General features: G+C 40.8%; 2 protein-coding genes across 10 annotated transcripts in view; one reads left to right on the top strand and one right to left on the bottom strand.

Moving 5' to 3' along the window:
* Positions 1–22,522, bottom strand: SENP8 (SUMO peptidase family member, NEDD8 specific). 2 transcript variants are annotated; one of them, XM_032244690.1, is made up of 2 exons: positions 22,368–22,522; positions 1–1,376 (listed from the first exon to the last, which is right to left on the bottom strand). In XM_032244690.1, the coding sequence occupies exon 2, from the start codon at positions 1,338–1,340 to the stop codon at positions 702–704; it is 639 nt and encodes a 212-aa protein (XP_032100581.1). In that variant the 5' UTR covers positions 1,341–1,376; positions 22,368–22,522; the 3' UTR covers positions 1–701. The 2 variants fall into 2 exon arrangements, with proteins under 2 accessions (XP_032100581.1, XP_032100582.1); XM_032244691.1 differs by lacking the exon at positions 22,368–22,522 and adding an exon at positions 7,962–8,186.
* A 214-nt stretch (positions 22,523–22,736) lies between these two features.
* MYO9A (myosin IXA) overlaps positions 22,737–26,800 on the top strand; it is a 274,327-nt gene continuing 270,263 nt past the window's right edge. For all 8 annotated transcript variants that reach the window (XM_032244686.1, XM_032244687.1, XM_032244689.1 and 5 more), the window contains exon 1: positions 22,737–23,148. The gene's annotated coding sequence lies outside the window, so the exon portion shown is untranslated. The remainder of the gene's footprint in view (positions 23,149–26,800) is intronic.

Below are 26,800 nucleotides of genomic sequence, written 5' to 3'. Positions count from 1 at the left end.
TCCACCACAGACATTAATTTTAATGAAGTTACTCAAGATTTCCCCTTTCTTCAAGCATTCCAGGAATCAGATGGAGGAAGATGGGTTAACATCATCTTTATCAAATATTTGCAAACATTATGCAGATAGCTGGAAAGCCTGTGCATGGTGAATGGACAAGATTATCACATAAAATTGAATAGCTGAGTCTCATAATATTTAGGTCTTGAATGAAGTTAGGCCTTGATCTGCTTCCAGCCAGTTGATCTCTTAATTACGTAGGCTGTGCAACAAGTTTTTGGTTCTGTTTGATAGTTTTCTTCCTTGCATTCTTCTAGATTTAATATATTCTTGATTTGTTTTACAGATCACTGCTTTTCCTCCAGAATAAGCCAATGTGGATAAGGGAGACCAAAGGATATTAATTTTATACCAATAAGAAAAGTCTTACTTGAACCTCATGTGTAATAAATGTTCAAATAAGTTGGTTGTAAGGTTTTGGTGTACAATTTCAGGATATTTTCACAGAACATATTGCTCTCAAGTCAGGGTTAAAGTGAAACTTTCCATGGGGATAACACAGGATAATATTCTTTCAGGAAAAAGGGTATTAAACTTTCCACTACCAGGCATCTTCCCTCAGGCACTGAGGTTGCAGCCATCCAACAAATGGGGAAGGGCAGAAAGAGGAGTCTTCAAAAGTCGCAAATATGCTTCAATAGCTACTTTTTAGCAAGTGTGGCAATGAGATCTTTCCATTCTCCCCTCTTCTTCGTGATGTAAGCAGGGGTGAGTAGCTGCAGCAGTGATTCTGTCTGTTGCCTAAAGAAGTTCTGACACAAGGCCTCAGTGTTACATATCACATACATCCCACAGTCATAGCTATTTTGTTGGGCAGGGGCTTTCTCTTCCACAAAGGCCAGTTTGTTTCCTTTTCTGCCTAAGAAAGCCTCCAGTTTCTCTGCCACCTGCTTTGCATGAATTGAGTTGCTCCTGCTATGGGAATCATAATGAAAAAAGCTATTTTTATCTTGGAGGTAGACCAATAAACTCCAGTGGGTTCCTCCAGCTGCCTGGTTGGAGTTATCATTGATGGCTAAAAAGACAACTGTCTTGTCGGGGAGGTCCAGTGGCTCAAGAAACATGGCGATCTCTGCTGGATTGCTAGTGCACTTGATGAACTGAGTGACTTCAGGACTAATGAAACTGACATGATCAGAGCAGTCATGAAACTGACTGTTGGCAAAGTACTCAAAGGCAAATCCAATAATATGGTCATTGAGCCAGTTTGGCGGATCCAACAGTGAGACATCTGATTGCCGCAGTAGACTGTCCATGTAACTCAAGACTACGGGGTCCATCTTGTACTGACCAGGGCTGCTCAGAAATTCCAGAAGCTGAAGGAGAGGCAGAAGACAATATTACTGTCTAATATAATACCTGGCTGTAAAATGGGGCTGGAAAATAGTAAATACTTTTATATGGTTGTGGTAAAGAAAAACATAGTTGACCCTTGGACAACGTGGGATTTGTGCAGATCTACTTAAACAGGGATTTTCTTCCATCTCTGCCACCCCCGAGACAGCAAGACCAATTGCTCCTCTTCCTTTTCCTCTTCAGCCTACTCAACATGAAGATGAGGAGGATGTAGACCTGTATGATGATCCATTTCCACTTAATGAATAGTCAATATATTTTCTTTTCTTTATGATTTTCTTAATAAGATTTTTCCATAGCTTACTTTATTGTAAGAATGCAGTATATAAAACCTTTCACGAAACATGCGTTTATTGACTACGTTATTGGTAAGGCATCTTGTCAACAGTAGGCTACTAACAGTTAAGTTTTTAGGGCGTCAGAACTTACACCTAGGCTGGGCGTGGTGGTTCATGCTGGAAATCCCAGCACTTGGGAGGCCAAGATGGATGGATCACTTGAGGTCAAGAGTTTGAGATCAGCCTGGCCAACATGGTGAAACCCTGTCTCTACTAAAAATACAAAAATTAACCAGGTGTGGTGGGGCATGCCTGTAATCTCAGCTACTCGAGAGGCTGAGGTGGGAGAATGCTTAAACCTGGGAGGTGGAGGTTGTAGTAAGCTGAGATTGTGCTACTGTACTCCAGCCTGGGTGACAGAGCAAGACTCCATTAAAAAAAAAAAAAAAAAGTTAGGCTGGGCGTAGTGGCTCATGCCTGTAATCCAAGTACTTTGGAGGCCAAGGCGGGCAGATTACCTGAGGTCGGGAGTTCAAGACCAGCCTGACCAACATGGTGAAACCCTGTCTTTAAAAAAAAAAAAAAAAAAAAAGTTATACCTAGATTTTTGACTGCATAGGGGGTTGGCACTCCTAGCCCCTGTAATCTGTTACAGTTACAGTTGTTCAAGGGTCAACTGTAACTGTAAGGAATTCCAGCTTATGTGCTACATGTAAACAGTTAGAATGAAAACAGGAAATTTGCCATGTACACAGTAAGCATGAATTTTAAATATCCTCTTGAAGTGCAGAGATTGGTTAAAATTAAAGCTAATGTTGTACCAAACACCATAGCATTAACTATATTATTTGGCTCTTTAATGAATATGCATAATGATAACAAATTATTATTATTTTTCCCAGCAGGTGGAGGTTGCAGTGAGCACAAATTATTTTTATGTTAAAGATGAATTCAAAGAATCTAAAGGAAAAAATTACTAATTACCAAGGGAAATAGTTTCCATTTCAACATTAATTTTCAAAAGATAAGATAAAATATTGCTTCCTCCTTCCATAATGAAACGTGATACTGATTAGGGTTTTAGTTAAAAGGAGCTGTAATTTTAAAAACAGAAAATCATGAGACTACTACAAACGAAATTCATTCCTGATTCTGCCCTGCCATGAGCATGAGTGATATAACATGGGTTTGCCTGTTTCAGAGCTTTAGCCTCAAGGGGTATGAGCAAGATGATGTAACGTTTACAATATAAGCTAGGACTTCTTTTGACTTCTTTTAAAAGGTAGCATGAGATAAGATTCTGGAAACCTGGGTCTAGCCCTAGTTTTACCACTGATTTGGTGGTATAATCTTGAGCCATCATTTAAATGACTTTGTCCTTGTTTCTGCAAACAAGTATATGCCTTTTTTACAGGTGGCAAACAAAATGATTAAAAGATTTTATATGTCATCTCTAAAAAAGGCATATATCCACCTTACATACCATAGAGAGTTGTAGAGAAGGCCAAATAATTTTATTTGAAAGTACTAAGAGTTTAAAAAGTTGTACAAATAATATTTATCAATTAGATGATATTAGTAAAATAATCAGAAAATCCAGATAGCCCTCGAAACCAATCAAAGGAGATGAGGTTTGAAAACAAATATCTATTCACATTATTTTATCTAAATAACAGAATGACTAACTTAAGAGACAAGTTGTATAATGAGATTAGCATGCTTGTAACCACCCAAAGTGAGATAACTCTGATGGGTGCAGAATATTTGAGCCTAAGAGAGTTAACAGAGTTAACTGTTATGCACTGACCGGCAGCATGGCACTATTTTTGAAAACCACACAGCAATAAGCTGTTGCATGCAGATTGGGAGTGCAAAACAAAGCATATTATAAGAAAACAGTAATAATGCTGTAAAAAAGACTAGAGTTATGACATCTAGACATAGACTAGATTGATCTATAACATGATCATAGATCAATCAAGTGAAAGCAATTTGGCAGAGGCTACGCAATCAGCTTGTTGATGTGACTTGATGTAAGAGTTTATAATTATACTGTAAAGGCGGAATGAGTGTTACCTGGCTACAACAGCTCTTTCCCATGTCTTCAATAAACACTGCATAGTTGTGAGAGCCAGGTCATACAGCTTGGCAATTTAATCAATTCTGGCCATTAGACCAGTTATTTTACCACTTGACTACACTATTAAGCAATAATTTCATGATATAACCATTTTCATGTAATGAGACACTGCAAAAACCTATATGAAAAGTCAATACACCCCACAAGAAAGAAAGCTAAAGTAAATGAAGAGGTATCCAACAGTTTTATGCAGACATAGTATGTCATAATCTGACTACTTCAGAAACAACATAAGGCTGCTTATAAGAAAAAAGAAAAAATATATATAATAAGATGGCATGAATTAGGATTTTCTTAAGAAAAAAGAATAACGAGAGGAGAGACATAAACTGGAGCCAAGAATGAAGTTAATGAGGCATAGGGCACATTTGCTATGGGTGGGCCACAAATTTGGCCCTAAGCTTTTTGGCAGCTAACCAGAGAGAGTTAAGTTAAACATTCACAATGTCCATAAGATAAAAACAAAGCAATTGCTCAGGAGAGGTAAAATAATTATTTGTATTATGGTCTGACAGTTTTTTCTCAAGAGATTTTCATAAAACACATGGTGCATTGTAACAAATAGTGCCTCACAATATCCTTACAACAGATCCAAGTTAGATAGGATTGTTTCCTACAATATTTAATATCTAGCCTGATGGCAAGTGGGCATAGATAATCAAGTGAAAGCAATTTGGCAGAGGCTAGGTAATCAGCTTGTGGATGTGACATGATGTAAGAGTTTATGATTACGAAGGTGGAATGACTGCTCCCTGGCTAGAGCATCTCTCTCCCATGTCTTCAATAAACACTGCATAGTTGTGAGTGCCAGGTCATATAGCTTGGCAAATACCCGGAGACCTACTCTCTGCACTGCCTGCTGAAATCATACCACTCTTCGACGCCAACCCAACTAGGGAAAGAAGCCTACAGGAAGATTGCCTCAACAATCAGTCATCTCTCACCTTGAAGGGAATGTCCACAGGCTGGGGGTTTAACTCCAAAAATTCTAATGCAAATAGAACTCAACTAACCTTTAACCAAACACACCCTTGGCCAAGAAAAATAACTCTAAACTTCAGATTTGAAGACTTGAATTTTAGACTCAGTTCTGTTACTCACTGGCTGTATGATCATAAATAAATTACTAAATTTCCTTAACTCTCACTTTCCTTTTCTGTAGAGTGAGAATATATATTTTTTTATAGTCTAGAGGGTTTTTTTTTTTTTTTTTTTTAAAACCTACTATGTCATGAATTTAGTAGCCCAGGTTCTCACAAAGTGTGCTTCTCCGGGTGGATCAGGCTGGCGCTTCAGGTGAACCCAGGCACCTTTCTCTTGGGCTTCCTTCTTTTTCTTATCATTTTCCTTCATGCATTTCAGGAAGCAATCTCTGTTCTTAGAGTGCTTAATGCACTCGATAAGAACAATAATTCTCTTGTCAAGAATCTTGCCCTTGTTTGTTTACAACAATGCCAACAGCATGCTGGGTATCACTGTAAACTCTTCCAGTTTTGCCATGGTAACACTGTGGGGTATTACTTTTTGAACAGTACCCACTCCCTTGATGTATGTATGTGGCCAAAGGACAACTCCATGTTTTCTACAAGGCCTAGAGAACATGTATTGGATGCCTCTCTTCTTTCCCTTTGTGTTAGTCATTTTGGTGAATTACTGGAAGATGGTGCTTTGGGCCAAAGGGCAATGTTTTTTATTTTTATCTTAAAGACAGGGTCTTGGTCTATTGCTCAGGCTGGAGCACAGTGGCACAATCATAGCTCAGTGCAGCCTCAAACTCGTAGGTTCAAGCCCGTTTCCTGCTTCTGCCTCCAGAGTAGCTAGGACTGCAGGTGCGTACCACCATGCCTGGCTAAATTTTAAATTTTTGTAGAGACAGGGTCTCACTCTGTTGCCCAGGCTTCTGAGCTCAAGTGATCCTGCTGCCTCCGCCCCATAAAATGCTGGGATTACTGGTGTGAGCCACTATGCCCAGCTTAAAGTGAGAATATGAATACATGATCTTTATCATGTGGTATTTGTCAACATAAAAAAAAGAAACATACATAAGTAGAATTTATAAATACGACATAAGGCCGAGGCAGGCAGACTGCCTGAGTTCAGGAGTTCGAAACCAGCCCAGGCAACATGGTGAAACCCCGTCTCTACTAAAATATAAAAAATTAGTGAGCATGGTGGTGGTGCCTGTAGTCCCACCTGCTAGGGAGACTGAGACACAAGAAATGCTTGAATTCGGGAGGCAGAGGTTGCAGTGAGCCTAGATAGCACCACTGCACTCCAGCCTGGGTGACAGAGTAAGATGCCCTCTTAAAAAAAAAAAACCCAAAACAAATAAACAAAAAATTAAGTATTTTTAGATATCTATTATGGCATCAGGAAATTTATATCCCAATGACTGATATCTGTGATATATTTCATTTAACAAATGTTTACTGAGTGTTCTCCTTTGTGCCAGGTGCTAGTATTACAGAGTGAGAATGAGATAGTTTCTACCCTTACTGAGCTTAAGCCTATTTTGTTATAAGGAACACATGCTGCATATACAATTCTTTCAGTCAATAAATACCTACTGAGCACCTAATATTAGGTGCCGTGGGAGATACAAAGATGTATATGGTGGCTTGTAGTCAATCATATAAGAAATCTGCAAGAGGCACAAACAGAATGTATGGGAATTCACAAGAGAGAGTAATCATTCCTGGCTAACAGGGTGAAAAGGAATGAGTGCTCAGATCAGGCATGCCTTTGAGAGGAAAGTGGCACAAAAGTGTGCTTTTGAAGGGCAGGTGGAGTTAGGTGCATGGGGAAGCAGAGAAGCAAGGAAAGTGCTTTCAAATGTGGAGAGAATCCTGAATAGTCTTGTGTGGCTAGAATGAAGTGGGAGTAGTAGGGTGCAGGCAAGGATTAGAGGATTCTTAGAAGCTAAGGGGTGACAGACTGAATTCCAGTGAAGTAGTCTGATATTGATACTGAGGAAGTGGGGAGCCATTAATGGCCAGGTCAATGCTTTGAGAAGAAAATAATTCAGCCTTAATATATAGAACTAATTGGTAAAAGAAAAAATTGAAAGCAGAGATCAATTAGATTTTTTCTTTTGAGGTGGAGTCTCAGTCTGCTGCTCAGGCTGGAGTGCAGTGGCATGATCTCAGCTCACTGCAACCTCTGCCTCCCGGGTTCAAGCTATTCTCCTGTCTCAGCCTCCTGAGTAGCTGGGATTACAGGTGCCTGTCACCCTGGCTGATTTTTCTATTTTTGGTAGAGACAAGGTTTCTCTATATTGGCCTGGCTGGTCTCAAACTCCTGACCTCAGGTGATCCACCTGCTTCAGCCCCTCAAAGTGCTGGGATTACAGGCATGAGCCACTGCGCCCAGCCCAACTTGCAATTTTTGTTGCAATAAAGGTAGGAGGTAATGAGGTAAAGCAGGAGAAATGCGGAGGAATTGATATTGTAGACAGAGAATCAATAAGACTCAATAAGTGATCAGAGGAGGGTGGATAAAAAAGAATTATGAGGACAGGAGGCGGAGGTTGCAGTGAGCTGAGATTGCAACATTGCCCTCCAGCCTGGGGGATAGAGCAAGACTCCTTGGGGAAAAAAAAATTAAGAAATGGTCTGAGGGTTTCAGTTGGGGTGAATAGGAGGATGATAACATTATTAATGGGATGGGAGAAAAGGAGACGGAAGGGGACCTAGCAAAAAACCAAGAGCCATCTATAATTATTTAGGAATTTTTTTTTCTATGTAATGAGCACTGCACATGGCATATCTGAAGTGTAATAAATGTTTGCTAGATGAATGAAGCATTTTTAAAGGAGTCAGAAAATATAGGTTAGGGGAAAACAGAAAAAAGGCCACTTAAGATTTTCATATTCTCTGTAACATCCTTATTCTTTGGTTTTGTGCTTTGCCTGTTTTCCTTTGTCGCTACTATTGTGTTCAGAGTTAAAAGATCTGTGTACGTAGTCTTGGTGGATGGTAAGCAAGACTAGGAGAACAGCCAGGAAGGTGAGTGAACTGGGGAGACAATGACCTCCTCATAGTTCCATTTGTAAAATCTTACCAAACATATTATAGTCCTTTGTTTTGGGGCTAGAAGTCTTAGGTCTAGGCTCTGACTTTGCCACTTACTATTTAAGTGACCCTGGGCAAGTTATTCATCCTCTTTTTGGGCCTCATCTTCCTCATCTATAAGATGAGGTAATAACAACATGGTCACAGGTTGTTACACAAATTAAAAACATGAGTAGAAAGACTCCGCACGATGTCTGACATACAGTAGGCTCTCAAAACAAGTTAGTTTCTTTCCCTGTTCCCTAAACTGGGGTGGCAATAATGGACCCCAAAGATTTCTTGAAATAAAGCACTTGTCTCTCTCTCTTCTTTTCTTTTCTTTTTTTTTTTTTTTTTTTTGAGACGGAGTTTCACTCATGTTACCCAGGCTGGAGTTCAATGGCGCGATCTCGGCTCACCGCAACCTCCGCCTCCTGGGTTCAGGCAATTCTCCTGCCTCAGCCTCCTGAGTAGCTGGGATTACAGGCACGCACCACCATGCCCAGCTAATGTTTTGTATTTTTAGTAGAGATGGGGTTTCACCATGTTGACCAGGATGGTCTCGATCTCTTGACCTTGTGATCCACCCGCCTCGGCCTCCCAAAGTGCTGGGATTACAGGCTTGAGCCACCGCGCTTGGCCTACTTGTCTCTTTATATAAAGCCACAAACTCATCAAAGATGGAACTAGCCATGGCATGACTCTGCTCTCGTGCTTTATCTTTGCCATAAGGAGAATAAATGCTAACTCCAGGGAAAATTGTTCTCTCAATCTGAGTGAAGCAATGATGTTAATATGTTGTCAGTATACACAAACCCTGTGATTACAGGGGTTAGTTTATTACATCTTCCAACTTCTGTAACTATATGAAGCGAATACTGAATTTATAAGTGTAGTACACTTCCTTAACTAAGGTTTAATAGGAGATTACTTCTTCATATTAATCTTAAAATCCTTAAAATGCATATTACTTGAATATTTGTTATAAAAGCAAGGTGATTAAATAAAAAGTAATAAAAACCAACTTAAAAGGAAAATTCACAATTCAATAGGGACCATTCTGATGGCCTGCTGATACAAAGGAAGCAGCTGATGGTTCAGTAGAAAAAGCATTAGTTTGGGAGTCAGACCTGGGATTCAGTTCAGAGCTACAATTAACCAGTTGTTTGACTCTGGAAAAGTCACTTAACCTCTGGGTTTCAGCTTCATCATCTGTAAACTGAGGGGTATGGACCTGATAAACAGTGGTTCTAGCCAGGGAAGCACATTAGAATCATCTACGGGATAAAAAAAATTATTTTAAGAGATGAAGTCTTGCTCTGTCACCCAGACTGAAGTGCAGTGGTGTGATTACAAGCTCACTGCATCCTTGAACTCTTAGGCTCAAGCCATCCTCCTGCCTGAGCCTCCTGAGTAGCTGGGACAACAGGCATGCACCACCATGCCTGCCTATCTGTGGGGATTTTAAAGAGCATATACCTGGGGTAGGATCTGGGCATCTGTATTTTTAAGATACTGTATTTGCAAGTTATTCTGATTTCTAAAAGTTTTCACTAGCTCCACATTCTATTATTCTAAGCTGTCATCTCTGACAATTTTTAAATTGTCATCCTGTTTATAAAAATCCTAAAAAATTCTAGTTTCCTAGTCCAAAGGTCAGTAAATTACAGCTTGCAGGCCAAATGTGGCCCATTGCCTGTTTCCGTAAATAAAGTTTTATTGGACAAAGTCATGTTCATTTGTTCACATGCTGTTTATGGCTACTTTTGCGCTCTAAGAACAGAGTAGTCTGCAAAGCCTAAAATATTTACTATATGGCCTTTTAGAGAAAAAGTTTGCCAATCCCTGTTCTAGATCACTGTTACGTAATCTACTGTAAATTTCCAGGTTGAATTAATTTTAAGAGCTTTTAAAGTTCTAATAAAGTACTGGGGATATTTATTAAACCATCTTAAAGGCAATTTCCAGGTAGATTAACTAACTTCTTTTTCTTTTGAGACAGAGTCTTGCTCTGTTACCCAGGCTGGAGTGCAGTGGCGCGATCTCGGCTCATTGCAACCTCCACCTCCCGGGTTCTTGCAATTCTCCTGCCTCAGCATTTCAAGTAGCTGGGACTACAGGTGCACGCTGCCACACCTAAATTTTTGTATTTTAAGTCGAGATGGGGTTTAACTGTGTTGCTCAGGCTGGTCTTGAACTCCTGAGCTCAGGCAATCTGCCTACCTTGGCCTCCCAAAGTGCTGGGATTACAGGCATAAGCCACTGCGCCTGGCCCACTTTTTTTTTTTCTTTTGAGATGGAGTTTTGCTCTTTTTGCCCAGACTGGAGTGCAATGGCATGATCTCAGCTCACTGTAACCTCTGCTGCCAGGTTCAAGTAATTTTCCTACCTTAGCCTTCTGAGTAGCTGGAATTACAGGCACCTGCCACCATGCTTGGCTAATTTTTTTTTATTTTTTTAGTAGAGACGGGGTTTCACCATGTTCGCCAGGCTGGTCTCAAACTCCTGACCTCAGGTGATCCATCTGCCTTGGCCTCCCAAAGTACTGGGATTACAGGTGTGAGCCACCACACCTGGCCAGATGAACTTTTAACTGGTGGTATTACTGCTGTTTCAATCTGGATTTTTTTTTTTGAGACAAGGTCTCATTGTCACCCAGGATGGAGTACAGTGGTGTAATCATGACTCACTGCAGCCTGGACCTCCTGGGCTCAGGCGATCCTCCTGCCTTAGCCTCCTGAGTAGCTAAAACCACATGCCACCATGCCTGGCTAATTAAAAAAAAAAAAAAAAATTGGCCAGGCACAGCTGCTCATGCCTGTAATCCCAGCACTTTGGGAGGTGGGTGTGGTGGCGCATGCCTATAACCCCAGCTACTTGGCAGGCTGAGGCAGGAGAATCGCTTGAACCCAGGAGGCAGAGGCTATGCTGAGTCAAGATAGCACCATTGCACTCCAGCCAGCAACAAGAGCGAAGCTCCATCTCAAAAAAAAAAAAAAAAAAAAAAAAAAAAAAAAAAAAAAAATTGTAGAGATGAGGTCTCATTATGCTGCCCAGGCTGGTCTCCAACTCCTGGGCTCCAGTGATCCTCTGTCTAGGCATCCCAAAGTGCTGGGATTATAGGCATGAGCTACCTCACCTGGACTCAATCTGGATTTTTAATGAATGGAAATGCTTAAAAATACTAATTTACAGGATATTAACAATAATTGTCTATTTTATAGATGTACAAGTTTATCTTTTATGGGATTAAAATATATATTAGAGTCTTAAGGATTTTATACGGTATACAGCAATTCTGAAAACTTCTGGGAAAATATGCCTATTGGCTACTGAAGTAAGTAGTACTACTGACAAATCTGTTTTACTGAAAACATACTATTCCAGAATTGTGACCTTTACTCATTTTTTTCTAGTTATTCACTAAGAGTTCCTTAAAAAAACAAAGAGAGAAACAGCCTCATTCAGGTATGTTTTTTAAAACATTACAAAGTAAGTGCAGAATATAAAAGTCAGTTGTTTCTAAATGCAATTGCCCTCCTCACTCCCTTTCACTACTATTTCAAGTTATACCAAACTACAAATGCTCGGAGATGCATCTATGCTTCTCTAAATGGACACATGCCCATGTGCCAGCAGATAGCAACAAACAAAGTCCAAGAAATAAAGACAGGTTAATCACAAGGTATCATCCTAGAGCTTCAATTTGACCAATTTTAGGGGAAAGAGCTAAACAACTTAATCATTGACTTAAAACATTTAAATCAGTAACTTAAAATATTTTAACATAAACATGGGCACAAAATGCAAAATCCGCATGAAATTTAAAAATGAAATATGAGATTCTTACAGAACTTTTGCAACTGTGGCAGGCAAATTTTTCTGTTTCATTCAGTCTACGCTGCTGGCTTGAAATACTTTGGTGGAATGGTCTACTTACTATTCAAAGCTGACATGTTTGTGACATAAACCTCAAATTCTTAAGAACCAGATTCCCTAATATTAAACGAATGAGCATGTGCTTATGCTTTAGCAGCTTAAATGTGTACAAGAGAGAAACATTTATTAAAGTAAATTTATTCATTAGGTCATATTTATTGGTGTCTTATGTGTCCCAATTTTGCCTGCCATAATCAGACTGAAAATTGAACCTGGTTACTCTTTAACGGAATACATCATCCAAGAGTTTCTTTTTTTTTTTTTTTTTTTTTTTTTTTGAGAGACAAGGTCTCACTCTCTTGCCCAGGATAGAGTCCAGTGGTGCAAACATAGCTTGATGCAGCCTTTAACTGATGGGCTCAAGCAATCCTCCCACCTTGGCCTCCCAAGTAGCTAGGACTATATAGGTGCATACTACCACGCCTGGCTAATTAAAATTTTTTTTTTGTAGTCAAGGTCTCACTATGTTGCCCAGTCTCATCCCAGAGTTTTCTATCTTCACACTTCACATTCAATTGATAAAAAGTGCTGTTGATTCTATAGCCCAAATGTTCTAAATCTGCCCAATGCTTTCCGTCTTCACTACGATCACCTTAGTCAAATCAATTTCTTTCTTTCTTTTTTTTTTTTTAAAAAGATGGGGTTTCACCCTGATGGCCAGGCTGGTCTTGAACTCCTGACCTCAGGTGATCCACCCACCTCGGCCTCCCAAAGTGCTAAGATTACAGGCGTGAGCCACCACGCCTGGCTGACAATGTTTTGTTTTGTTTTTTTTTTGAGACAGAGTTTCGCTCGTTACCCAGGCTGGAATGCAATGGCGTGATCTCGGCTCAGTACAACCTCCGCCTCCTGGATTCAAGAAATTCTCCTGCCTCAACCTCCCGAGTAGCTGGGACTACAGGCGCTCACCACCATGCCCAGCTAATTGTTTTGTATTTTTAGTAGAGACGGGGTTTCACCCTGTTGACCAGGATGGTATCGATCTCTTGACCTTGTGATCCACCCGCCTCAGCCTCCCAAAGTGCTGGGATTATAGGCGTGAGCCACCACGCAGGGTCTATCACTTTCTATCTTGATCTAGCCTACCAGGTCTCCTATTTCCACTACTGACCCTGCCAATAAATTCTCCACATAACCATCAAAATAATTGTTTAAAAATTTAAATTAGGTCAGGTCTGTGCCCTGCTTAGCACTCTCTGGTAGCTCACTATCATACTCAGAAAGAAATGAAAATTCTCTACCCTAGTTTACAAAACTCTACATGAAAATGTGGCTCCGGCTATTTCTCTAACCTTATCTTCTATTATTTCCCTGCTTGCCTACTAAGCCCCAGCCACAAAGACTTTCTTTTTATTTCTCAAGCACATCAAGCTTTTTCCCTCGAGGGTGGGGAACTAGCTGTGCCTGGACCTTCTAGCAGTTAGCTCCTTCTCTTGGACAGATCTTAGTTTATATGCCACTAAGTCACAGATGTCTCAGAGCAGCCAAAATAAAAAGGCGACCAGTTACTATCACTTTAATTTCAGTTCCTTGAATAACACAGATGACTATGTGATCGTTTTTTATTTGTTTATTGGTTCATATTCTTTTTTCCTCCCCCTGCTGCTTCTCTTTCCCTCTCCAAAACAAGAATGTTAAGCTCTATGAAAATAGGACAAGGGGCCTTGTCTGCCTTGTTTGCCATTTTAACCGTAGGGCCTAAAATAGTGCTTGCCAGGCAGGTACTCAGTAAATAACTGCAGAATAAATGAATAAATAATTGAACATAATATAAATCAAGTTCTGCAGAGAAATGTTTACATTTACAGAGTCTGGGAAGTGAAAGGGCCTTTACTATCACTTCTAATCTAATTTCCTACTCCACGCAAGAATTCTTCATTTCTGCTCTCAGGGAGAAAGGTGCAGGAGCCTAACTTAAAACTAGCTATGTGGTATTGGAGCAGAAATAGATAAATCAACAGAACAATAAAAATAATTCATATGCAGATTAGAAGTTTTAAATATGGTGAGTCATTACTAATCAAAGAGAGTCTTTCTTGTAGTATAGTAGTAAGTATGCCTGCTTGACAAATCAACAGGAGAAATTATGGATTATTCCAGTGTTTTCAGTGTGTTCCACTGAACATTATGTTCCTATAGCATGCTGTCCAATAGGGATTCTTACGATGGAAATTTCTTTCTTTTTTTTTTGAGACGGAGTCTCACTCTGTCACCCAGGCTGGAGTGTAGTGGCATGATCTTGACTCAATGCAACCTCTGCTGCCTGGGTTCAAGTGAGTCTCCTGCCTCAGCCTCCCAAGAGGCTGGAATTACAGGCACCTGCCACAGTGCCCAGCTAATCTTTGTAGTTTTTTTAGTAGAGACAGGGTTTCACCATCTTGGCCAGGCTGTTCTTAAACTCCTGATGTTGTGATCCACCCGCCTAGGCCTCCCAAAGTGCTGGGATTACAGGTGTGAGCCACCATGTCTGGCTTGGAAATTTTCTTTATCTGCAAAATGTTCAATACAGTAGCCACTAGCTCCATGTGGCTATTGAGTTCTTGAAATATGGTCAGTGTGACTTAAAAAATTGAGTAATTTTAATTAACTAAAATTTAAATAGCCATATGTGGCTTATACTAGTATACTAGACAGCTCAGTTCCATAGGCTTTCACAGGTACTTCCTGAAGTACCTGTGAAGTCAGATTACATGGTTAAAAAAATAACTCACACCTGTAATCCTAGCACTTTGGGAGGCTGAGGCAGGCAGATAACCTGAGGTCAGGAGTTCTAGGCCAGCCTGACCAATATGGCAAAACCCTGTCTCTACTAAAAATACAAAAACAAGTTGAGAGTGGTGCTGTGCTCCCATAATCTCAGTTACTCAGGAGGCTGAGGCAGGAGAACCTGGGAAGCAGAGTTTGCAGTGAGCTGAGATCACGCCACTGCACTTCAGCCTGGGTGACAGAGTGAGATTCCATTTCAAAAGAAAAAAAAAAGAAAGAGAAAAAGATTACATGGTTAATTAAATTAGGAAATACTAACTCCTAATGCACACAAACACACTAGAAGCTAATGAAAGTTTGGCTATAAAAAAGTTTAACTATTTTGGTATTATCCTTTCCCAAACTTATTTGACCATGAAATGCTCTTTTTTTGGAGGAATATCTGTCAGCACTTTATTATCTGTGTATTAAAGTATGGGATATGCTTGCTAGAGTTTTTAAAAAGTGGCATTGGCACACTTTTGTTAATTATTTGATTAAAAAAGTAAAAAGTTGGCTGGGTGTGGTAGCTCACACCTGTTATCCCAGCACTTTGGGAGGCAGAGGTGGGCAGATCATGAGGTCAGCAGATTGAGACCATCCTGGCTAACATGGTGAAATCCTATCTCTACTACAAATACAAAAAATTAGGTAGGTGTGGTGGCATGGGCCTGTAGTCCCAGTAGTCCTAGCTACTAGGGAGGCTGAGGCAGGAGAATTGCTTGAACCTGGGAAGTGGAGGCTGCAGTGAACTGAGGTTGTGCCACTGCACTCGAGCCTGGGTGACAGGGTGAGACTCCATCTCAAAAAAAAAAAAGTGAAGAGTTTTATCTCATACCTTGTATCAAATTATATTTTAGAGAGAATACAAATTTAAATGTTAAAAAGTTAAACAAAAATATTGTCAGAAAATATTAGTTAATACACTTATATTGCTGGTCAAACACATGAAAAGACACTGGACATCACAGTATTAATCAAATAAATACATGTTAAAATAAAATTTCATTTTTTACTTCTCAAGTTAGCAAAGATGAAGAAAACTAATAATAACCAGCATTGTTGAGATTATGGGAAATGAGTAAATGATGCCTCATTTTGACAGGAGTGTCATATGGGCAAGCTTTTTCAAGGGTAATTTGCCATTATATTTGAATTCTTAAGAAATGTATATATGTAGGTATCATACTTTCAGCAATTTATCTTAAGGGAAACATTAATGATGTATGCAAAAATTCAACAAGATAGTCATCAAGGGAGTATCTGTAACAGAAAAACTGTGAACAACGTGGAACTCTAAAAAGGACTGGGAAATTAAATAACAGGGTTTCCATACAATGGAATAATTTTCAGCCATTAAATATAACATTATTGATATAAATTTATTGACATAGAAAAATGTTCATGCTTTGATATAAACATCTGTATATGATAAAAATATACACAAAAATAATCAAGAATGATATCCATCAAAAGCATAAATATCATTTTAAGAAAGAGGATTAATACTTTCTTACCTTTTTCCTTCTACCTTTTGATATTGTCTGCTTTACTTTTTCCCCTTTTCTTTTAATTATGAACACATAATTAGCAAATACTGTGATTTCCATATTGAAGAGGAAGAAAAGATGTACCAGTTCCCACTCTTACAATAACATAAAATATTTCCATTTTTTTTCAATTTCTGAGTCTTACTTCTATTCTCTGGATAAAACAGGTAAGTCTAATCTCTTTTCCATAAATGTTCAAATACAAATATTTAAAAATAATTTGATGTTTAGTAACATTAGAAGATTATATCCAACTTCTAATGTCTGATTCAACTTGCACTTTCACAAGAAGAATCACATCCAAGACCAAATGTGCTTTTAATGGCAGAAATATTTTCAGGAAGGAAGTTCATGGCTTTTTTTGGGGTTTCAATTTCCCCCCAATTAAACATTTCCTTTCAATACTAAGCCTAAGCCATCTGGAGATCTGTACAACGTGGCACGTAAGAATGACCATCACGGTTTATTATATAACCCTCTTGAGTACAGAGATGAGATTTTACTCATCTTTCTGTCTTCAGTGCCTGACAAACTAAAGTTTTAACAAATAGTTTTCCTGAGTGAGCAAAATACAGAAGTGAAACATATCTTGAAAAACTCAGGAAAACACAACACTGTTATAAATGTAAGAAATATTCTCAATTTTATAAATGAATTATTAATATAAACATCATTCCTGTAACATCAATATTTCACAGACGAATTCAGCTCTCAGAGTCTAAAATCCACTTGGTGTGTTGATAATGCTTGATAACTCTATTGCTGTAAATTCCACTTTATCCTGTCTTAGGCCAAGGAGATAAAACAGGTGAATTTTTAGGATTTCTTCTAACACCAAGGCTCTCCATTTACTGCTCTGTAACTAGGCACAGCTATCAGTAGGTAAGATGTCATTGACCATGAAATAATTTTATTCCGGCCGGGCATCATGCCTGTAATCCCAGCACTTTGGGAGGCCGAGGTGGGTGGATCATGAGGTCAGGAGTTCTAGAGATCAGCCTGACCAACATCGTGAAACCCCATCTCTACTAAAAATACAAAACTTAGCTGGGCGCGGTGGCACGTGCCTGTAATCCCAGCTACTCAGGAGGCTGAGGCAGGAGAATCGCTTGAACCTGGGAGGTAGAGGTTGCAGTGAGCCGAGATTGCACCACTGTACTCCAACCTGGGCGACAGAACCAAACTCTGTCTCAAAGGGAAAAAAAAAAAAAAAGAAAAGAAGAAAAGAAAACAATTTTATTCCTAGTTTACCATTTCTACCTCAAGAGTTCCATTTATAATTGTGTCATGGTTTTTGTCCTCAATATATACCTAGTGTATACCAAGTTTTTCTTACAGTGACTTTGTTTTGCTTGAAATTTTCTGAGAAATGACTTTACATAATTGTAAACTTTGAAATGACTAGGAGTGAGGGCCAGGTGTGGAAAGGCCATCATGTTTGAGTAAGATAATATTTTATAAAGGTGTGGACAGAACTTTTAGTACATGTGGTACCAAAGTCTGATAAGGAGTGGTCAAGCTAAAGCCATAATTTACCTTGTTTCACAGATAATCACTGTGGTCAACATATGGCAGCTATACGCAAACACACTGTTTGAAAGAACATAAAAAAGTGATGATCTTTTCATCTGATTTGTCCTGAGGATTTCAAATCCTGGCAAGTTATTTTTTTCATAGATAGTTAAGAGATAAATTGTCATTACAAATTGCTAATTAGTGGGTTTCAAAAATGTGCCTGGTACATAGTAGGGGTTCAATAAATATCTAATGAATGCATGAAGTAATGAATCACACCACTTTGAGAGTTTTATTCATTGGCCATCAGAGAAAGCAAGCCTAAGGTTTTCAAACAGTAATATAGATGCTCAAAATAGTAACTATAGTTGGGACAAAGTTTTTGGGAACAAGACAATGATCTAGTCCTGTTATAAGGTGGTTATGGAAGAGTACGCCATTTAATTGGAAGCCAGAGAAAGGAACTTTCAGAAATTTTGTTTTTAATAAAAATTCTTAAGCCTCATAAAAGTATTATTTCTGCTTTCAGATAGACCCACTCCTTCTCTCCCCCAAAACGTGTCAGATAGCTGAATCTCAAGTTCTGCATAAACTTGATTTTCTATGTCACCGCCCCAATGGCCGCCAATTATTTGATGGACAGAAAGTCAACACAGGCTAGCCATATATTGTCTTGGTCTTTCATACAGCTTCTCTGCCTGCCAATGAATTCTTTGTATAAAAGGGCTGTTTTCTCTGATATGGAAGGTGGTAATGGTGGCCTCTCTGAGAACCTGGTTCTGGAAGTAATTTTACAGGATTCACTTGGATCAGTAATACCTGAACCCGAAATTCAATTTTTTAATTTTTTTATTTTTTTAAGATGGGGTTTCACCATGATGGCCAGACTGGTCTTGAACTCCTGACCTCGGGTGATCCACCCACCTCGGCCTCCCAAAGTGCTAGGATTACAGGTGTGAGCCACAGCACCTGGTCCCGAATTCAATTTTTTAGAATATGTTTAAAGAGTATATAATTTGGGTACTAGCTGGATTTGAGTAGTAAATTTTTATAGTCTGGTATTGATCAGTTTCAAAGGAGATGGGTTGTCTGGGCCTTGAGGATTTTCCATTCTTTGCTAATGTGTTTAAACTAAACTTCTTTCCTATCCAAGAAGTTTAAGGGATTGGCAAAGAGAAAGGAGTTCTGACCTTTAAAAGTCAGAAATGTAGGACTCATAGGTATAGATGGAATTTGACTGAGGAAAGCCTTGGCAAGACCTGTGAACTTATACATGTGGTAAGGCCATCGCTTTATTAGAAGTACTAACTTGGGAGGCCGAGGCGGGTGGATCACGAGGTCAAGAGATCGAGACCATCCTGGTCAACATGGTGAAACCCTGTCTCTACTAAAAATACAAAAAAATTAGCTGGGCATGGTGGCGCGTGCCTGTAATCCCAGCTACTCAGGAGGCTGAGGCAGGAGAATTGCCTGAACCCAGGAGGCGGAGGTTGCGGTGAGCCGAGATCGCGCCATTGCACTCCAGCCTGGGTAACATGAGTGAAACTGTCTCAAAAAAGAAGTACTAACAATATCATTTATAATACAAAAGACTGGGCTAGCCTCTTGACCACATAAAATGTCAACTGTCTCCCACACTGGGGTATATATTCCTGTTGAAAAGTATGCAATTTAGTCCAATGTATATTACTCTAGACCGTTCAACACATTGCAGAAATAAAGCAATTTAGCAGACTCTCTAGAGATCACTTCAAAAAAATTTTTTTTTGACACAAGATCTTGCCTGTCACTCAGGCTGGAGTGCAGTGGCATGGACACTGCACCCTCGACCTCCTGGGATCATGTAATCCTCCTGCTTCAGACTCCCGTGTAGCTAGGACCACAGGCATGCACTACTACGTCTGGCTAATTTTTTTTTTTTTTTCTTTTTTGGTAGAGACAGGGTCTCTCATTGTTGCCCAGGCTGGTCTTGAACTCCTGGACTCAAGTGGTCTCCCTGCTTTAGCCTCCCCAAGTGCTGGGATTACAGGTGTGAGCCACTGTACCTGGCCCAAGAGTCCATTTTTAAAAAATTAACTTACTGGTCTAGTCTCTTCATTTCTATCTTCTCTTTTGATAATCTAACCTACACATTATTCCAGATTTTCAAACAGAACTCTAATCACATTATTCTACTCCAAAAATTTTAACAACCCTCCATTGTCTACCAAATAAACTACAAATTACAGCCTGGCATTCAATGATTTCTACAAAAATAGCCTCAATCTATCTTTCCTGATTTATTTTCTGGCATTGCTCCTACAGACATATACTTCTACAAGATCAGTCCCTCTGCAGGCCCTGGTTATTAGGAAACAGTGGCATAGTACTGGTTGCTGCCCCAGAGATAGAGGAACAAAAGAAAACAGCCAGCTCCTTATCCCAGCAGAGAGGTTGGGAAGTGAACGCTGCTTCATCATCTTTCTGAAACATAGATTTGATGTCATGCTCTTGCTTAAAATCATTACACTGAGATATTTTTAAACTTAGAATCTATAGACCAGGATGTGGTTAGAATATCAGGGTTCTGTGAACTTCGACTGGGAACAAAATTGCATCTTTGTTTTCAATAATCAGTAGTTGAAATTTAGCATTTTCTTCAATAAGTGTGGACCATAAACTACAGTATTAGCACTCCCTATATCTTTGTTACCAATGGAAATCTGTTATTTTCACATCACATTAAAGTTGCTGCAGGCATTTCAAAACATAATTTATAGTCATCACTGCTTAGAAATTATATAATTAAACCTGCTACTATATTTTATTTAATGCATAAAGTACATATATATCACACATTTCTTTTAATATTTTAAAAACTTAAAAAATAAGTTTCCTTTATATTACTATGCATTTTATTTTATACATTTAAGAATATTTTTCTGAGACTGAGTCTATAAGCCGGACTGCCAAAGAGGTCCACTGGGTAAAGAGGTTAAGAACCTTTTTCGAACTTATTAATTGCTTATTGCATTCTATAATTTAAACTCTTCAGCATGGAATTCAAGACTCCTCATAATCTGTTCACACCCACTTTATCTTCTTCATCTCTGCCCCACCTCTACTTTCCATACTATGCTGTAGCCATACTACACAACAATAACTCGCTCTTACCTGGGGGCAGATACACAGGTTTTTGTATTAACTCTAGTTAATAGACAACAGCTATACACTGCCTTCGTCTTTACCTCATACAGCTTCTCTGCCTGCCAAGTGAATTCTTTGTTTAAAAGGCCTATTTTCCCTAATACGGAAATTTTCGATCCTAATAGAGCTGTATTTTAAATATCTTTACATGTCATTCCTAACTTAAATGATTAATAACAGAAAAAGATCCTAAATTGGCAAGGAACTGTATGTAGTAATCTCTAGGGGAGTGGAGATTAGTCTTTGCATCTCATACATTGGCTTAGCTCTGAATATTGGTCTTTGCATCTCAAACTGGCTTAGCTCTGATCATTTTGGGGACAGAAGTGGGGATGGCCTTTGAGCTGTAAGGCTGGAGACAACAGCTGACCAATTCTGGATGAAAGGGAAAGAGACAAGTAACTAAGCTGGATCCGATAAACACTGAGGAATAAACAGTGCTGAAGGGAAAGGCAAGAGTGGCTCCTTCTCCCATTTCCCAGACCAGTTAATTCAAAACATAACGCCGCTCAGGTTTCTCATTCAATTTCCAAGCATCTCTGTAGCTAAATCACCTCCATCTTAATGTTACAGAGCTAACTCCCTCAACTTCCTTCTCTCTAGTTTAGTGGGTCTCAATCTTTAGCATTAGAGTCACCCGTGGATCTTTAAAACAGTACTGACACCTGGCACAACCTAGAATTTAATTGGTCTAGAGTGGGGCAACAGTATTGGTTTTAACAAAAAGTTTCTCAGGTGATTCAAATGCACTTACAAGGTTGCGTTCCACTAGTGCTCTTGATCTTACAAATTCCCTCACCGTCGAATAGTCCACTTTTTGCTTTTGAGTCTTCTACCTATACAGAAACCTTTTCTGAGGGCCATATTCTCGTTCCTTTCTCTCACTTTGTAACGGTGCTTTTTTAATGGGAAGTCTACACCAATATGGTTTCCATCTGGTTTATTCTACTTCTCTTTTGACCCTTTCAGACCACCACTGTCACATTCTTTTGCACCCATTACTCTCTCTCTGCCTTTACCTCCTATTTCTTTGACCAGGTACTGATTAATAGTCTTTTAACACAGTCCTCTAAAAATGACCCAAAGTCACCCTGGAAAGGTCTTCCTCATGTTCTCCTACTACACAATCAGGGACCCCTCTTCTGTGCGCAGACAGCATCCCGTGCATTTTTCTCTATTATCACTTTATTGTACTACCACTGCAGATTCTCTTAGGTCTCCTACATAACAGCACTTCAAAAAGCTGAGGCTTATTATATTCGCTTCGGATATTCTGGAACCCAAGGCATAGAAACCACTCAGTGAAAAAGTCTGAGGAATAAATGGAAACGAAGACTTGGAAACGGAGGTCGGGGCGGGGACAATGGGGCGGGGGCAAGCGGAGAGGGCGTGAGTGTTTGGAAAGGGGCGGGGGCTGTAACCGACGGCGCTGAGAATCCATGTACAGAATCGGGAGGGGACACAGACACGCCAGAGTCTGAGTGGGCAGGAAAGCGATCCACTGCCGAGACAAACTGAGACAAACCGAAGTGGGGAGGAGGCTTCTTACCTGCCTCGGGCCTCACCACCCCAACCAGCCTTCAGGCACCTCGGTATTAGCCGGAAAGCGACAGCTACGGTCGCAAACCCAGAGTTTTCTTCCCCAACCTTGCGACACCCCTCTCCAGTAGAGGGAGATGCTCAGGCTGAGTTTCCCGCTCTGCCGTAAGGTGAGGAAGAAAAATTTGGGCGGGGCTGCCTGGGGCGTAGGAAATGGGGCGTGTCTGCGCAAGCGCAGGCTGTACTCTTCGATGGCGTCACGTGCGGGGGCGGGACCGGGCGGGGCCGACCCGTGCTGGCAGTAGGGGGCGTGGGAGGTAAGTGAGCGCGCGCCTGCTCGCCTGCAGCCGAGGAGTCGCGCGGGGCGGGGCCGTGTGCGCGGGGTCGGGGACGCGCGGGCCGAAGCGGACAAGGGACGCGGCGGCGGTTGTCTGTGGCTGTTGAGAGCGTACGGGACAGCCAGGACCACGAGAGGCGGCGGCGGAGGCAGTAGCTGCACCGGCAGAGGCGGCCGCAGCGGTTGAGGCGGCGGTCCAACGCGTGCTCTCTGGGCGGGGTGCGGCGGGGGATGTGCCTGCCCAGGCCGGGCGGAGTCTCTCTGACAGGGCGGGGGATGCGCAGCGGCCGCTCGCCCGGACCCTGAGGCGGCTGGGCCCACCCTCCCGGAACCGTCCGACCCTCGGTGGCCTCGGCCTCTGCCGCCATCTCCAGCCCGACCCTGGGGTCGAAGGTGGGAGGCAGCTTCCGCCGAAGAGGAGGGGGCTGCGGTGGCCACCGCGGCGGAGCCCGAGGTAAGACCCGCCCAAGCGCCCAGCGGCCCTGCAGCGCGTCCCGGCCCACGTCTCAGCCTCGCTCTTTGGCTCTGGTCTGGCCGCCCCGCCCCGCCCCAGCGGAGACGCCCAGCGAGCGGGTCTGCGCCGAGCCTCCCAAACACCCGATCAGGAACCCCGAATCCCCAGTAGACCCCACCCCCCGTATCTCCATTGGCCGGGCACCATTCCGACCCTCGAGCCTCCCCGGAGATTCTTTCACGGTCCCCCGAGCCCAGCAGCCCCCGTTAGAAAGAACCCCTCAGAGTCCCTTAGGACTCTCAATGGAGCTCCAAGACTCCGTTACATCCCCCCTTGGGCTGACCTGGTCAGTTCCTTAGAGTCTCGACCGCCCCCTAACCCGTTGCGTCCTCCAGCTGCCCCTCGCCCTTCCCTTCTTAGTGGACCCCCTCCCAGCTCGCTCGTCGCCAAGCCGACTAGCGCTAACCCTAGCCATCACGGCTTTCAGGTAGCCGCTGTCATGGTGCTCTTACTCCCAGTAGATGTGATGTCAGCCCCTCTAGATACCGTCGCAGACTTCGGCCTCTCTCCCACCCCCGACTGTACCCTCTCTCACAGACCTCTCCTCAAGCAAACCTTGTTATCTTTCTCCTCAGTCGCGATCCTTTCTTGGTCGAGAGGGCTTTGCCATGAAATCCTGAGGGAATATTTGCTTAACCTACTGTATTCCCCCCAGTCTGGCTTTAGGGGACCGACCGAGACCCATGTTGGGAGGGTTTGGGCTGAAAAAGTGGGAGGCAGAGTAAAGAGTTATGGAAGCATGGGGCCGGTTGTGTGCGTGCCATTATTGGGTCACAGAGCCTGCGCCTCGTCTTGTGTGTTATGTAGAACGTGTCAGGTTGTCCAGCTCTGACGGTTTAGGGGCCTCTGTAACGATTAAATCACGTTACACTAGGGAATATAACTATGTCTTCTTGTAGTATTACTTTACCTCCTTGTCGATTGCTACAGATACTGGAACTGTTTGGAACTGTTTTTTCTTTTTTTTTTTTTTGAAGGATACTGGGGGTCATTTTTGGATTCGTTGTTTTTGGGTTTGCTAGAAAAGTAAGATTTGTAGCTTTCCTTAATCCCTGAATACTTCGATGTCAGTTGAATAAAAAACTTCTGTTGCTTGGTGTTGCTGTCTTGTTTCTCCAGGAAGCAAGTACAGAAATCATGCAGTGTTCACTGAGGTCATTACCAACAACAGCTTTCTCAATAGTAGTAAAATGTTGAATAAAATGTTTGTTTGAAGTTGAGCTCCTGAGCTGTCAAGAAGGAAATGTAATGGTGCATCAAAAGATCAGTATGTGATTTTAATATTGGTGTAAGGATGAAATGTAAAGAGGTCTTTGTAGTCATACTTTAAAATTTTTTATTGTGTGTGTTACAAGAGGAGAAAATCAAATTAAAATTACAGATAGTAACTAGACGTAAAAGTCAAAAGTTTCAGAAGAATAATGTGGTAAAAAGTTTCTGTTCCTCCTTCATTCTCTGGCCACCCATTTTCCCTCTTTAGAGGCAACCACTATTTCCAGCTTCATGTGTATCCTTTCTGTGATATTTCCAGAATATGTAAACCTATACATTTATATTTTTAAGACACTATACACAATTTCGCATACTTTACACTCTATACATAGCCTGTTTTTTCACTTAATACTACATCCTAGAGATCATTCACTAACAATGCGTATGGAAGTGCTTCAGTTACTGGCTGGATAATATTCTGTTTTTGTGGATTGGAGGTTATTTTTGGTGTTTTGCATTTACCAACGCTGCATGCTTTTCTTTTAAATGTTTCTGCGGTTATGTATGTTTAAATAATTTTGTGATTTGAACAAAATTCCTGATGATTCTTTTATGTTGAACCTACAAAAATGATGTAACTACATTTCTCGTTGAAATTCTGAGCTTACACTGTGATTAGCTGTGATGATGATTATAACATATATCAAATAAATTATTGAAGGATTTTAAAGCAGGGGACTGGAATAGTCGGATTTGCATTTTAAACCAGTCATTCTGGCTGCAGTGATGAAGGTGAATTAAAGAGTAGAATAAGGCTAAAGGCAGGAATATTAGGGTAATCCAGGCAAATGGTGAGACTGGATCTGAACTTGGGTATTGGGGTTGATTTGGTGATTTTATTATATTTGGGGTTGCAGAGAAGTTGCATAGAGGATAAAATCTAGGTTTCTGGCTTGTGCCTTTCACTGAGGTGGGGAATCCCATGAAGGAGTGGGGTTTTATTTTTATTTTGTCGAGGAGGGATAGAGGGGTTAATTTGTGACATGTTCAGTTTGGGTGACTATGGTTCTGTCAGATATAGATGGCCATTAGGCAGTTGGATTTGTGGCTGAAGCTCAGTATCAGGTTCTGGGTTGATACTAATAGATTTTGGAGGCAAAAAATCATGCAGATGGGAAGAGAAAAGGTTTTAGGATGGAAACCTAACATTTAAATTACAGGTAGAGTTGAATGTTGAGGTGATTAAGTCCCTTAAAATCTTATTCTAGTATAAGCATTAACAGTGAGATTCACCATCTAATATATGAATTTTTAACAGTTATTTTTCCTTAGTTGTTTTAGTAGTATATAGTTCCTGGCGGAAATTGGGTAAACTTAGATTTCTTTCTTTCTTTTTTTTTTTTTTTTTTAAGACGGGGTCTTTTTTCCCAGGGTGGATTTGCAATGGCGTGATTTTGGGTTCACACAACCTCTGCCTCCCAGGTTCAAGCGATTCTCCTGCCTCAGCCTCCTGAGTAGCTGAGATTACAGGTCATGTGCCACTATGCCTGGCTAATTTTGTATTTTTAGTAGTGATGGGGTTTCTCCATCTTTGTCAGGCTGGTCTTGAACTCCCGACCTCAGGTGATCCATCCACCTCGGCCTCCCAAAGTGTTGGGATTACGGACTTGAGCCACTGTTCCTAGCCAGTGTTTTTAAAAAGTACCTCAATAGAAGTTAACGATGTAAACCTCATCTTTCCTAATCATTTGGATTATACTACGTGGAAGTTTGTTGAATCTTTAATGATTGCAGAGAAGTGTAGGAGGTTTGAAAATATGGTTTTCCAAGAGTATTAAGGTTTTTAGTTGGAATGATTTTTAGTTATATTATCAGTTTGAAATAAATATTAAAGACTTTTCAGACATTTTAAAAACCGCGATATTGACTTAATGTATTGATTCCTAAATCTAGAACTGCTGTCTAGAGTACTTGCCTTTGCTCTAGACCCCTGTAAAAGCACCGCCTAATGGACATCACCACTTTGATTCACATTTCACAAACACTTCAATCCAAACATTTAGGAAACAAAACTTTTCCTGCCTCTTTTTCCCCCTAAAACAGTGGGGAGAGAGCTGAGAGACAGAAGCTGCAACAAAATTTTTTCTTCCTCCTGATTTCCTGTCTTAATTAATGACACCACTCTTTCCTCGTGAAACCTTCAGGAACCTGGGAATTGCCCTCCACTTCACTCTGTACTTCACTGCCAACATCCAGTTTGTCACTAAGTCTTGTACATTTTCCCTCATGAGTTTCAGGACATTCCTTATGACGTTTTGTTGCTTCTCCCTTGTTTTAATCTATGTGTTGGGCTTCTGTAATGCTGAGTGGTCTTCTTGCC

Source organism: Sapajus apella, unplaced genomic scaffold, assembly GCF_009761245.1.
Source record: "Sapajus apella isolate SASKATOON/1434 unplaced genomic scaffold, GSC_monkey_1.0 scaffold55, whole genome shotgun sequence".
Taxonomy (NCBI): domain Eukaryota; kingdom Metazoa; phylum Chordata; class Mammalia; order Primates; family Cebidae; genus Sapajus; species Sapajus apella.
The sequence above is the reverse complement of the archived record's forward strand: the minus strand, read 5'-3'. Positions and strand labels throughout refer to the sequence as shown.